Source organism: Neophocaena asiaeorientalis, unplaced genomic scaffold, assembly GCF_003031525.2.
Source record: "Neophocaena asiaeorientalis asiaeorientalis breed wild unplaced genomic scaffold, Neophocaena_asiaeorientalis_V1.1 scaffold204, whole genome shotgun sequence".
Lineage (NCBI taxonomy): Eukaryota > Metazoa > Chordata > Mammalia > Artiodactyla > Phocoenidae > Neophocaena > Neophocaena asiaeorientalis.
The window spans coordinates 6,253,184-6,266,607 of record NW_020173922.1 but is presented as its reverse complement, the minus strand read 5'-3'; the positions used below and the strand labels follow the sequence as shown (position 1 = coordinate 6,266,607).

Here is a 13,424-nt window from a genome sequence, read left to right as displayed (position 1 = left end):
GTTTTTCATTAAATGCATAGTTCTTGAAAGCATTCTCATTCTTGTGGTTTGCATCAAACCATGCAGATAAAGTAAAAGTCTCCCTTGCCCTCTGCCCCATCTCCCCACCTGCCAGACACACACACCCCATACTACACACACATACATATTCCCTTCTCCCTCCCCTTCCCAAAGATAACCACTGCCACTGGACTTCTCTCTGATTTGCACCCTAATGAATGTATTTTAGTAAAAATTGCACTGTATTGCTTTAGCACTTAATATGTTTGGCCCTGTTTCCATAGCAGTATATGCAGAACAGTCCCTCTTTAAACTGCCACTTCCTATTCTTTAGGAATACCATAGTTCATGGTTTACCATTCCCGTTTGGGTGTCTAGATTGCTTCTGGGTTTTGCTAATGCGCCGCGTTGCGCATCCTTGTGCATGCCGGTACCCATCTGTGAGTCGTCCTCAGGGCTAGAGAAGTGGGTCTGCTTCCTGGTGTTGGCTCTTCACTCTCTGGCTGCACAGCTTTGTGAAGGAGGCACAGGAACAGTACAACAAGCTGCGGATGATGCACTCGAACATGGAGACGCTCTATAAGGAGCTGGGCGAGTACTTCCTCTTTGACCCCAAGAAGGTGTCTGTGGAAGAATTCTTCATGGATCTGCACAACTTTAAGAATATGTTTGTGGTAAGCAGGGTATACCTGCCGACTGAAGCTTTCGTGGGCCTTTCACTTTCCACTGGGTTCATGTTGGTTGGTGGTGGGTGTGTACATGTGTGAGTGCATACGTGCCCACGTGTTCATTTCTTCCCCCACAGCAAGCAGTCAAGGAGAACCAGAAGCGGCGGGAGACAGAGGAGAAGATGCGGCGAGCAAAACTGGCCAAGGAGAAGGCAGAGAAGGAGCGGCTGGAGAAGCAGCAGAAGAGAGAGCAGCTCATAGACATGAATGCTGGTAAGAAGCGAAGGCAAAGGGCCGATGGGTTGATACAGGCACATTTGGAAGGCTTCTCTGTCTAGAGTCTAGAGGCCAGAGAACAGCTCATGTCTGAGCTCAACTGCTGGCAAATGATTTGTGGCAGCCTTCTTCCTCCACGATCCTGATGCTGGACTTTAACCCCGACTCCATTACATGCACGTTCCAGTGCTCGACTCTCAGTTTTTTCCCTCCTTTGCTGGTTCTGCATTATGTCTCACCTCCCCAGTGATTTAGTATTGCTGTAACATGTACTCTTGCCTTCTGCCTGTCCAAAAATTCCCCCGTCCGGTTTTCATACCCTCTAGTACATCTTTCGTTCTTTTTCCCAAACTGTTTTCCTGGCCCTGCTCCTGTCTTTTAACGGCTTGCCTTCTCTTTCTGCTCATTTCACTAAGTATTGTGTCCCCAGTACCTCAGCACAGTTGTACACACCTATCAGATTGTAAATGGACTGAACTTCTGGAAAGGGGGCAGGGGAGCTGGCCACCCTCTTCTTTCTTCAGCAGAATCTCTATTTCACTCTCAGAAGCATGTCTTTGTTGAAACATATGGCCTCAATTACTGGCCCTCTGTTTCCTGTTTCTGCTTCTTTCCTGCTGCCGACTCCCTGCCCCTCTCTGGCTGCTCTCTCTGCGGGCAGCGGAAATCCAGCATCCATTGCACACAGCCCTGAGCTGGTGCCACCCTTCTTGAACCTGAGGGGCTACGAGCCATCTAAGTAAAGAGGTTCTCTGGGCTGCTGGGTCTGGCAAGAATCCATGCTTTGCTGAGCACGAGTGGTGAGGGCTGCTCTGACACTCCAGCTCCCGGGGACTTCTCTTTGTGGCACGATCAGGGACCTGAAGCAGCAGAACTGCCTGCATGTCTGTCTTTTCTTTATATTTTTTGGGGAAGCAGTTCCCCTGCCCTTACTCCAGTTGTATATAAGCCACAAACTTTGCTCTAGTAATGCCATTAAAAAAGCCCGCACCAAGTATCCTTCACCTTCCCCCATTCTCCCCAGGCCTCTAGGCTTTGTCCCCAGTTAATGTTTAGGACCTAATAGGGAAAGGTGGAGTCCAGCTGATTTGTGGGAGTCCAGCTGATTCGAAGGCTGCACACAGTCGTCAGGCAGCGCAGGGGACCCTGCCCTGGTCCATGTCCCCAAGGGCAAGCAGATGAGGTTGGAATGTAGGGCAGCTGCACTGGTGGTGTTTGGCCAGCAGGCGGCACTGGGAGCAGTGAGCCCAGCCTTGTGGCTGGCAGCCTACCAGGCTCCTAGGGATTTCACAGTTTCAGGTTTCACCACCCTTAGCTGTTGCCATGGAAATGGAGCGGGCTGGAATAAGGATTCTACATTAACTCTTTGTATTCCAACCAGAAGCTCCTCTTAGATGCAGAGCTGACTTCCGGAAGATGCAGCCACTGGGGGCAGTACTTAAGTGAAATACACTCTCGATCAGTGGTCTCTCATCTTTCCTCAGCCCTGCTCTGAAACTGAAAGCAGGCTTTCCGTGAGAGGTTTATGTAAATTGGAGTGAAACACTTCAGGATAAATAGAGAGTGATATAGTTCTTTATTAATGTCATAATCCCGGTCTCTGTACGTATCCCAGTCTTGCAGTCAAGCAGGTCTACACTTTTCTGTGCTAGTTCTGATGGGGGTGGGAAGGGAGGAGGGCACTGCAGGAAAATTATGCAAGGTTTGCAGTGGTTGGTAACCAGTGAAACCTTTTGTTTTAACCATTTTCAAACAGACACGAGTAAACATGGGCTGTGAGACTTGAGGTTGAGCCCTCCGTGTGCTCCGAGCCCCGAGAAACTGTGGGCGAGGGCAAGCAGTTCAGTAGCAGTGCATTTTTTGTGGGGCTCAACACATGAGTGCTACTCGGGCTGAAGAGCTTACATCTCCGTTTTTGTTCATGACAGAGGGCGATGAGACAGGTGTGATGGACAGTCTCCTGGAAGCCCTGCAGTCAGGCGCAGCATTCCGGCGGAAGAGAGGACCCCGTCAGGGTAAGTCAGCAAGTGGAGCCCAGCCTGTGTGTTGAAGGAAGGCAGTGAGGCCTCTCTGCTCCTGGTCCTGCTTGTCTCGGGCTAATGAGCAGGTAATGATGTTCTGGAGGGTTTAGAAACTTCCCCACAATAGTCCCTGCATCTAGAGTGGATTACCTAGTCCTCTTCCAACCATGTTAGAAAGTGCTGACTTGGAGAACTAGGACTTGAGGGACTGACAACAGATATTACATTTGATTATTCTTGTATCTCTCCTCATTCTTGAAGCAGAAACGTAGAATAAGCAAACCACTGTGCAGGACACAGAGATTTGAGTAGGCGTTTGTGTATATGAACAAAAAAATTTGATGTAAATTCAAAACTGTACATTAGATGTAGAAATACAAAAAAAATAAGTCAAGAGTCCTTACTCTCAGCTTCACAAGCAGAAGAGATAGAATAGAAAGTATAGAATCCTATAGAGAGAAGGCTAGGCATCATTCTCCCCAGATGTAAGAATGTAGAGGAGCATCTCAACCGAAGGATTGTGCTATGTCTGAAACCTGCCTTTTTCTTGGGTGTAATTGGCCTCCACTGCACTTGCCTTCCCCGTTTACTCCCCCGCAGCCTCCTCTCCCGACCTTCAGAAGATTTAAGTGGATTATGTTGAGCCGGAGCCTCTAAGAAGAATTATGGGGATAGGAGGACAAATGATCCAGGCATTAGTATGGGGACGGATCAACAGTTAAACTGCCTTTGAGGGAAGTATATAGCGGCCAAGAGACTGGTCCAGAAGAAGGTATGGCCAAAGCTGCTCCTCATGACCTGCACCACTGAGTCTGGTGAAGGCCCTTTGGGGCTAGGCATGATGGCTTCTTTCCTAGGTTGAAGGGTGGGCATTACAGAAAAGGCAGCATTAAGAGTTTGTACTTCTGAGGTGGTTTAAGCTATGTTCCCTATTCCCTGGCTGGTGTGTTCTGTAGGCCTGTGTGATAGGAGCTTCACTTCAACGTTATTGTACAGATGAGTTGTGTGGTTTGCTTGGGACACTGCTTAGCTATTAACAGTGGTATCTGTAGGACCTATAGTACCCGTCACAGCCTGTGAAGGTGACCTTATGATCAAGGGTATGGAGCATGTTAGCCCACACAGAGTCAGTGTCCTGGGCCAGACGTTGTAGATCACTATGAGTTTCTTCGTGAATGGCTGACTGCCTGCTTCTGCCAATACTCTGAATACCCAGAGGGAAATTCCCTCTGAGGGCTCTGCTGTAGGACTTCAGAACCTGCCCTAAACAGAAGAATCCCTCATTACAACTCTTACCTATTTCCTGGCATCCTCTGAGTACAGGCTTTCTGGAGGGGAGGAGAGGTGAGTGTGATGGACTTAGGTCTTTCTGGGATAGCGTGTTCAGTCGTGTAGATCTAGGTTTGGGCAGAGTATGAAGCTAGTGGTATTTTTGGTGTGTTTAGTCTTTAGAGAGTGTTGCGACATTGTTTCCTCCCCACCATATAAGGTGATGTGGCCTGACATTAAGCGTTTCTAGATAAACAAAAATACACTGCCTCTCCCTATTTTCCTCTATCCTCTCAGCTAAGTGCCAACCTTCACCGGACTTTTGGTGGGGAATTCCCTTTTAAGCTTCTTCCTGTAGAACTAAACCAGAATCCCAGATGCTTCCTGGACACAGGCAGCCAGACATCAGTGGCTTCCCTCTACTGGAGAGGCCCCATTCTCCACTTCTTCCCAAGTGAGAAACCAGGACTTACAGGCCGAGGAAGCAGGGATTTTGTTGGAACCTAACCTTTCAGCAGAGGACCTGGGTCAGTCAAAGTGCTGTTTCCCAGTGCAAGAAGGACTAGGAGATTCTGAAGCGGAAAGAGGGTGAAACTGAGAACTACGTACTTTTTAAATTGGCTCCGTCTCGTATCCTTATCTTTCTGGGGTCACTAAACACACCGAACATATCTGGGAGAATCAGGGGAGACGTTTCTAGTTACCCTGGTAACCCCTGTAGACATTGATTGGTACATTCATTTCCGAGAAAGTGACGTGGCCTTCCATTAAACATGAACAGAAGGCCGGGCATCACAGTAGAGAGCAAAGAGCACAGGCCTAGGTAGGCATCAGAAGACCCAATGTCACATCCAACTGATGCTGCCTAGATTACCTGAGACAAGTTTCTGGGACTCAATTTCTTCACGTCTAAAATGAGAGTTGGGCTAGAGTGGTCTCCAGGGCCCTTTACAGCTTTAGTATTTTTTTTTTTTTCTACCGTGACAGTAGGATTAAGAGGAGAAGAAAAGAAAGAGGCTGGACCCAGAAGGCCACGTTGTAAAACTATAAAGGTTTCCCTCACTGGCTGCCGGACTTAGCTGGTCCACCCAGTGCCTGGCCGTCTCAGACTGTTCCTGCTGACTGATTTTGAGCTAAAAAACCGAAGCACTATCATGCAGGTCTGCCTCACAGCCCTCCTCCGTCCCAGAAAGGCAGCTGTTCATATTGAAAGACACAGCCTTTGCCCTGGGATTTAAAGGAATGTTTAAAAAACATCATCTGGTCTCTGGAGACCTGAGGGAGTGACCAGTATACAAAGACCCATTGAGGGGTTGGAAGAGGAGCGTTACTATCAGGGCTGGTTCATTAAAAGTGACATGTAAACTGCTGTGATCTGCAGGGTGTGGGAGAACAATGCTTTGAGTGTCAAGGGGAAGAATCCATGTGATTGTATTACAGCTACTATTTCAGGCTGATGATTGAGTCAGCTTGTGGTTTTAATGACTCAACTTTATCTCCATGTCTGAATTGTGGCTCCTTATATACAGGCCATCTGCTCACTGGGATAAAAGTCAAGGAAAGAAAGAAATTCATCTCCCTCTCCCTTTCCTTCCCTCTGCCACTTCCCAGCTTCCAGCTAAGCTCTCCCTACACTGATAGAACCTTAGAGTTGGGACCAGCGCTGAAGCCCTCCAGTAATTAGCATCTCACCTTCTCGTAGGTAACAGGACTTGAGACCCAGATAAGGTCTTGCCAAGATCTACAGAACTGGCTAATGATGATAGAGCCAGAACTGTAACCCACTGTTGTGAATCCAAGTCCAGGAATATTTCCACTAAGCCTATGTGAGGAGCAGGAGATGACAGCGAGCCCTCTGTGTAGGCCAGAAATGCTCTTTCATACCTTCCAGCAAGGAGAGCCCTGGACATGGTGAAATTGCTTCAGGGAGTTTTCCAGCGACCACCTGTCTAGAGAGGTGAAGAGCAGATCCTCTACCACCACTATTTCTCCCTCCACTTTTGTAAAAATAGGACAGGAATTATAATTAGGAGTGTTGTAGACAATAATGAGTTCTTTAGGATGGTAATGATTGCCCCATCTGTCCTAGTTTCCTCTTCCCTAAGGAAGCTTATTAACAAGAGTACTTCCTCCTTAGCAGTAGTTCCTAGCCTGTGTGTTATAAATATCTTTTTTCCAAATCATTAACCTTTTTCTAATTCATCCATACTAGTGTTATATGTCTGATTTCGCTGGTGTTTTTATCTAGCTCACCCCTAACTTCTAGAAATCTGGCCTCAGAGAGCTTTGGCCAATGTCTCAAGATTGTTCCCTTTTCCCCACAGTCTGTGGGACTACTAGGAGTTAATAATCCTCCCCGGTCCCGTAGAATCAAAATATATATCTGCTTCTGTGGCTGCTTTTCATCGTCCTAACAAGTACCCGAGTTAGGGAAAGGCTGGGAGAGGTTGTCTTCTGGATAGTCAAGCTGTTCAGCGTAACTGTGGTCCTGAAGCCAGAGTGGCAGCCAGGATTCCTCGATTCTGTTCCCAGTTCCAACAAGAGTTTTTCTCTTTTCTGATTCTGACCTTAGGCCACATCAGGTCCATGCCTAGTATACCTACCTTCTAGCCTTAAAAGGGACTTTCCTGACTTACCATCCACTCAGGTTTTATGCAGTCTGCAATGCATCGGAAGCTTTTTGAATCTAGGAAAATACAGAGACGTGCTTGATTAGGTACAACTGGTATCTTCTTAGTTTAGAGGCAGAAACCAAAGAGAGAAACAGCTGAAGATACTTCACACTTGTACTTTGACTTTTCCCATGTTGTCCAAGACAGGTGTTCCTGAAGACCCAGTGTTCCTTTTCCCTGGGTCCAGAGTCAGAAATTATTTTAACATATACTTACCCCTTGAGTCTCACACACACACAAATATAGTTGGAATATTTTCTCACCTGCTCCTGACTGAATTCAAAGGAGCAGCAAAGTGATAATCAAGCCACTGCCTTTTCTGGACATGACAAGTAGGGTCCTAGAGAAGGGAGTATTCCAGAAAGAGAGCAGAAACTCAGCAGGTCTGAGGAAGATTTTGCTGGAGATAGGAGACCATCCTAGTCGCACTCCTACGCACCCCTTTCCTCCCCCGTCCGTCGCTGAGGCATCATTACACGTTCATAATCCGAGGAGTAGTTTGTGTGAAACCCTGTAGTCTTGGTCACACACCTTCCCCCGTAACCAGATGAGCCCTGTGCCTGCCAGCCAGCCAGGGTCTTCACTATTCTTTCTCCTCTTGGTAGACAATCCTGCGTGTCCCTGGGAGGAGGAGGAGGAGGAGACCTGTAAATTGGTAACCTGTGGACGTGCTGTGTGCTCCCAGCTGACCCGCGGGTAGCCTCTGCCGTGTGAACACAGTGGCTCTGGGTCATGTTTCTGCAGAAGCTGACAGCCCTAGTGAAGACCTGGGCCCTCTGACCCTGTTTGGCTTCCATCCCAGCTAAAGCTTTTTGCTCGTCTCAAGAAGACAAAGTGGACACTTTGTTCACTGACCCTCCTGGACCTCTTCCTTCCTGCTCGTGCCCTGCCGCTGCCCTGTCCTGCATTTAGGAGTGCTGGCCTTCTCTCCTCCGTCTCTGCTTCTTTAAGGTTTAGGCACTGCTTTCTCCACCCAGCTTTCCCATGACCCAGTAAGCTGTTTTGGTTTTTGTTTGTTTTTTAATTGGATATAAATCACATACCTAAAATTCACCCTTCTAAAGTATACAATTTACTGTGTTTTTTTTAGCATATTCACAAGGTTGTACAACCAGCACCACTAATTCCAGAACATTTCATGACCCTAAAAAGAAACCCCATACCCATTCTCCCCACGCCTAGGCCTGGCAACCACAAACCTACTTTCTGTCCCTGGATTTGCCCATCCTAGAGATTTTACAGAAATGGAATTATAGCATCTGTGGCCTTTGTGTCCGGCTTCTTTCACCCCTGGCAGGCAGCTCTTTGGGACCTGCAGTCTCTCTGCGCTGCTTGTAGGGCATGGGAAGAGGCAGAGAGCATGAGATGGGCATGCTTTCTTGTTGAGGATAACTGGGACCATAAATGTGGATTCCATGAATGAATATGAGAGTCTTGGGGATGACGCCCAGGAGTTAGGACAGAAACTCATGGACTGATTGGTTCTTCTCTTCCTATTTAGGGTGGCAACAGAAGCTTCACTATCCCTTAGCCCATTGGGCTAAGATTTCTTTGTAGGGTTCGTCCTGGCCATCCTTGACCCCAGCTCTGCTTTCCCTGACACACCTTTCACTACCCCTCCCCCTACACACACCCACACACACATATTGCACACCTTGTAGAGCCCTTGGCATTTGGATCATCGCTGCTGCCCTTGAAGAGGTGGAAAAGAGCTCAGCGTGTGGGCACGGCGAGAGAGAGGGAGGGTTGGTGGGACCCAGGCGAGTGTGGCATCATGTGACATCAGTGCATGGCTGCAGCTCCTCTTTGCGGGAGTCCCTCTGGCCACCTGCTAAAGGCCTTCCTCTGCTCGGGACAACCCTGCCCAGGGCTGACTGAAAGTGATTTTGGCCTAGGAGCTTCCTGAGAACTGCCAAGAAAACAAAAACAATACTGTTTACTAAGCTTGAGTCTGTTTACTTCCAACAACCCTCTGATGAGGAAACAGATTTTGAGTACTTCTCTGTTTACGTTACACTGCTGATACTTGAACTCCGCTGTGTCTGTCTAGCTGTATTCAAACTTCTTACTACTTTTCACACAGGAACTCAAGAGCTTGCTCTCCTACCTGTACCGTACTCTCATATTCCCTGCTTGCCCCCCTCCCCGTCGCAAAGGCATCTCCCATGTGTTCCTGGCTTTCTTCCCCTCCTTCTTCAAAAGAAGGGCCTCTGAACTGGACAGGGCCGCCATGTGTGCATGGCTTCTGGCCAAGTATCTGCCGTAGAGATCCATAGGGATTCGAAACTGGCCTTCCATGGATGAGATCTCTCATGTCTTCTCTTGCAGGCAACAGGAAGGTTGGGTGTGCAGCCATATCTCAGCTAGAATCAGTGCTGACCAGGGACGATGCCATGACCTGTGTTCCTGCCAAGACGTCCAAGAGCGAGGAAGTCCCCACCATCCTTGAGGAGGCCAAGGAGTTGCTCGGCCGTGCAAGCTAAGCCAGGTCCTGGGGCCATGGCAGCTCCTCAGTGGAGCTCCAGACTGTCCCTGCCCTGCAGCGTGTGGGTGAAGGGTCACAGAGATATTCCTCTGCGGTGGCCACTCCCATCACCTTGACCCCATCTTTGTCTCCAGCCTGCTGCTCTCTGTACACCACACACAGCTTCAGCTGCCTGGAGGCCAGAAGGAAAGGGCAGGGTGGGGAGGCCTGAGGCCAACCCGGCCAGCCCTGGCTCTCGTATTACCAAAGCAGGCTCTGTGTTTGCTGCCTTAACCCCAAGTGTCTCCTCTGTTCTCCGTGGCCTCATCTCAGACAAGGCCCCACTTGCTTTCTCAGCCTCTACCTTTCCCGTGGGCTTTTGCCTAGGTCAGTCTTGCTGGGTTTATGCTTTTCTTTTGTGTTTTCTCTGGCCCTGAGAACAGCATGGGCTGATGAACCTTTGGGCTCTGTCCCTCCTTTCATTGCTGTCACCACCACCCCGCCTCCCTGCTCTTCCTGCCTGTGGCTCTTGTTATTACTAGGGGTGTGGCATTGGGAGCTGCTTCCAAGGAAGTGGGGAGCAAATCCCCCTTATCCCACTTTTTGGGAAAGGCCTCCCAAAACAAAAAGAACCTGGACCACTTTTATCTGTTCTCCTGTGGCCTAGGCCAGAGCCTAGGGCGGGCAGGCATGGCACAGGTGGGAGCTGCCCCCAGTCTGCTGCCATGCTCTGTGCCCTTGCCTCTCTGGACCCTCTGCACCAGCCCTAGGCTACTGAGCCACAGGCCCTTCTCTCTCACGCCCTCCCTAGAGCTTTGGTGCATCTCATCCCAACACCTTATCCTCTGTCTCCAGGGAAATGGGAGGTGGAGCCTCCTGGCTGAGAAATTGTTTTGCAAAAGGATCTATTTTTATATGAATTTTTTTTTTTAAGAAAAATAACTCTTCCTTCCTCCTTTCCCCTCCATAATATAAGAGGCTTTGATGGCAGGTTCCAGAGTCCCTGGGATTTCTCCCCACAAGCCTCAATTCTGAACAAGCCCCTGGACCTCCACCTCAGCCCTCAAGCCCCTGGGCCCTTGAGGCCAGCGCAGACTCCCTCTCCCAGCATCTGACTCTGGGGCAAGGGGAAACTCTTCTCTTGTTGAGCTGGACCAGGCCTAAGAGTAGTGGGAGCTCTGAAACGACAGAGTTTTTATAAATTTAATATATTTATCAAGCCAAATGTGCAAATGCTAACTGGCCACTCTGGAGCAGTGCGCACAGGCTGTGCCCCACCCTGCTCTACTTTTCTGCAGTGGGCAGGCCAGACTCTTTGGCGGTCCCAGCCACAGGAAGCTTAGATTCTCCGGTCAAGGTGACACTTTGCCCTCCTGTGCTCCTTTCAGCTTCCCATCCCTGGGAGAGAGAATGGCACTGGTAGGACCTGGTGCAAAAGTATAGTTATTAGAGCAAGGGGGAGCTTAGGAGACCTAAGGGCGCCTGCAGGGAGGCCTTGAGGCCCGGAAGGAGGGTTCTGGTTGTTGGAGCCTGTGTGTGGAGGGGCAACAGCAGCTCCTTTGCACTATTTCTGGGAGGACCGCGGTGCAGGGGCCTGCTGCTCCCCTAGGTCCCTCCTCCCTGCTGACATCTGGGGCTTTGACCCTTTCTTTTTTAATCTACTTTTGCTAAGATGCATTTAATAATAATAATAAAAAAGGGACAAAATGCAAACCTGTACCCCTCACCTCTTGGGCTTCTGGGATGTCATCACCTCCAGTTTGTTGGGTTTGTTTCCAACTGTTAATAAAGCATTGAAACAGTACTGCCTTACAGCTTCGTTTGTGAATTTCTGAACTGTTTGTCTCCACTCTCATCCAGGCTTCTCCACTCTCATCCAGGCTTCTCCACTCTTGTCCTGCCTCAAGCCCGATTGACCTGACAAAATCATCAAAAGGGTGCCGGCACCTTCAAGGTGCCAGACGCTACGATTGGGCGCAGGGCTAGAACTGATTCATACATAGTGGCTTCTGTCCCGCCATTTGCCCTCTGTAAAGGAGCAGGGCCCCAGTTCAGCCCCCTACCCTTCCACATTGCTGCCTCTTGCCTTGGAACCCTTTTCTTGGAATCAGTTCTAGGACCCCACCTCCCCATGACCCCAGACTTCACATGCAGTTTCCTGGCAGTACCTGTGCCTCTTTTGCTAAGGGAACTCCTATGACTGCCATTCTGCCATTCTCCCGTATTCCCCTCCCACACTCACTTTTGGTGTCCACAGACCACATTCCAGGCTAGGGCTTACCCTGGGGTGGAAACCTGAGCCTGCCCAGCAGAGGTCAAAAGACAGAGGTCATGCTCCAGGTGACTTGATGCTCAGAGCCCAGACTTGTTTGAGCACATTGTGACCTGCACAAAGAAATCTTACAAACCAGGTCCAGAACAGACAGGGAAAGGCTTGGAGAGGAACCACAAACCCATTTGGGCAGGCTCTGGAACTGGAAATAAAAGCCTCTTAAGTAACCCTGCAGCCTGTGCAGCTGTCTCCATCGTATGGCTGGGGATGCGGAGGTGGGTTCCCTGCCTCCTTCTTCCCCACCCCCAGAGGCCACGCGTTTCTGGCTTAGAGCTGTATAGGCACACATACCAATTAGGGGACCGACCAACCACAGCTGCTCACGCGCTCTGCCAGTCTCCTTCCGTGCCTGGAATAGAACCCAGGCGACCGGCACCCCACCCTCTGCAGCCTGGCTCTCAGAAACAAAACCCTGCTTCCATCTCAGCAACCACGCACACCACCCTTCCTCCCACGCAAGAAAGCCGCCCCCAGACGCCTACCTAGTTGGAAGGCTTGGTTTCCATGACAACAGACTTCAGAAGCTGGGAGACCGCTTGACCGGCTCTGGGAGAGTACAGAGGACACCCAGAGACAGCCACCCCCAACCCTGCGGTTGGGCATGCCCTTGCCCTCACCGACCCCCCTGAAAACCCCAATGGGTCTGTCTTTATGTCCTTCCGCCCCTTCCTCCCACTCTGTTGCCTGCAGCTTCTTTGGCGGCAGCAACCTCGAATCCCTCCTTGCTTCCAGGAGGCTGGAGGAGGCGGGAGACGGGCTAGGCAAGAAGTGAATGGAAAGCACGGAGAGAGGGAGAGAGGAAGGAGGGAGGGCATCTGCGCCTGCGGGCAATCTTATATCTGTCTTGCCCTTTCTGTCCCCTTGACACCGCCCGCCTCCCTCCTCCCCCCCACCCAACACATGCATTCCAAGCCCCCTGGGAGGGAGGGTGGGGGAGGTGAGGGGTGTGGAGGAGGACTGGCAGAGGAGAGTCCACCCTCCTCCCCTGGCAGGGCGCTCGGGGTGGTCATTTTAGCAGGGAAGGGGCGGAACTCAGGAAACGTCCACGGCCCCTCTCCAGCTCTATTTGCCAACCCGCGCCGCCCCCTCGCCTGGGTCTCCTCTTCTGCCTGGAGACGGCAGCGAACAGACAACGGAATCCGCGGCCGCACGCTGCCACGTCGCGCTCAGAAATCCCCTCCCCCACAGCGGACCCACAAGCCGATTACACACACGGGGTACAGATCCACAAGCACCATTACGGTCAACGCACACCATTATATATGCACGACGGTGTTGCCGCATTTAACAATTTTATACACATACTATCGGGCACTGACCCAAAACCAACACGCAACACAATAATCGCCTCCGATCCCGCTCGTCTTCCAGCATACAACTCTGAGCTCATCACTTCATCCACACATGCCAGGAGCCCCCATCTCTTACATAGAAACGGTAAACCTTTCAGAAGAAATCTTTTAATTTTTTTCAAAGAAAAAAAGCCATATAAATATTAGAGTATAAAACTTGCGTGAGACACAGGAAGGCGGTGGGGTGGGGAGCTACGTGACTATGCAAAGAGAAGCGCTTAGAGGAGTCAGGACGCGGGAGGGGGTCGCCGCAGCGCGTGGACACAGCACAAAACACAGCACGGGCCGCCGCAGGCAGATTCGGGGACAGACGGCTGCGTGGAGCCCGCCGCCCGCGGCCCACTCGCCATTACGGAAAAGCACGCCGCAC

At 50.4% G+C, this 13,424-nt stretch overlaps 1 protein-coding gene across 2 annotated transcripts in view; it reads left to right on the top strand.

The window, feature by feature from the left end:
• The window catches only part of DIAPH1 (diaphanous related formin 1), a 93,637-nt gene extending 84,248 nt beyond the window's left edge, over nucleotides 1-9,389 (top strand). For both annotated transcript variants that reach the window (XM_024752446.1, XM_024752445.1), the window contains 4 exons: nucleotides 510-674; nucleotides 806-941; nucleotides 2,873-2,959; nucleotides 9,235-9,389. In XM_024752446.1, the coding sequence (XP_024608214.1) occupies nucleotides 510-674; nucleotides 806-941; nucleotides 2,873-2,959; nucleotides 9,235-9,389 (543 nt within the window). The remainder of the gene's footprint in view (nucleotides 1-509; nucleotides 675-805; nucleotides 942-2,872; nucleotides 2,960-9,234) is intronic.
• Nucleotides 9,390-13,424: the final 4,035 nt, after the last annotated feature.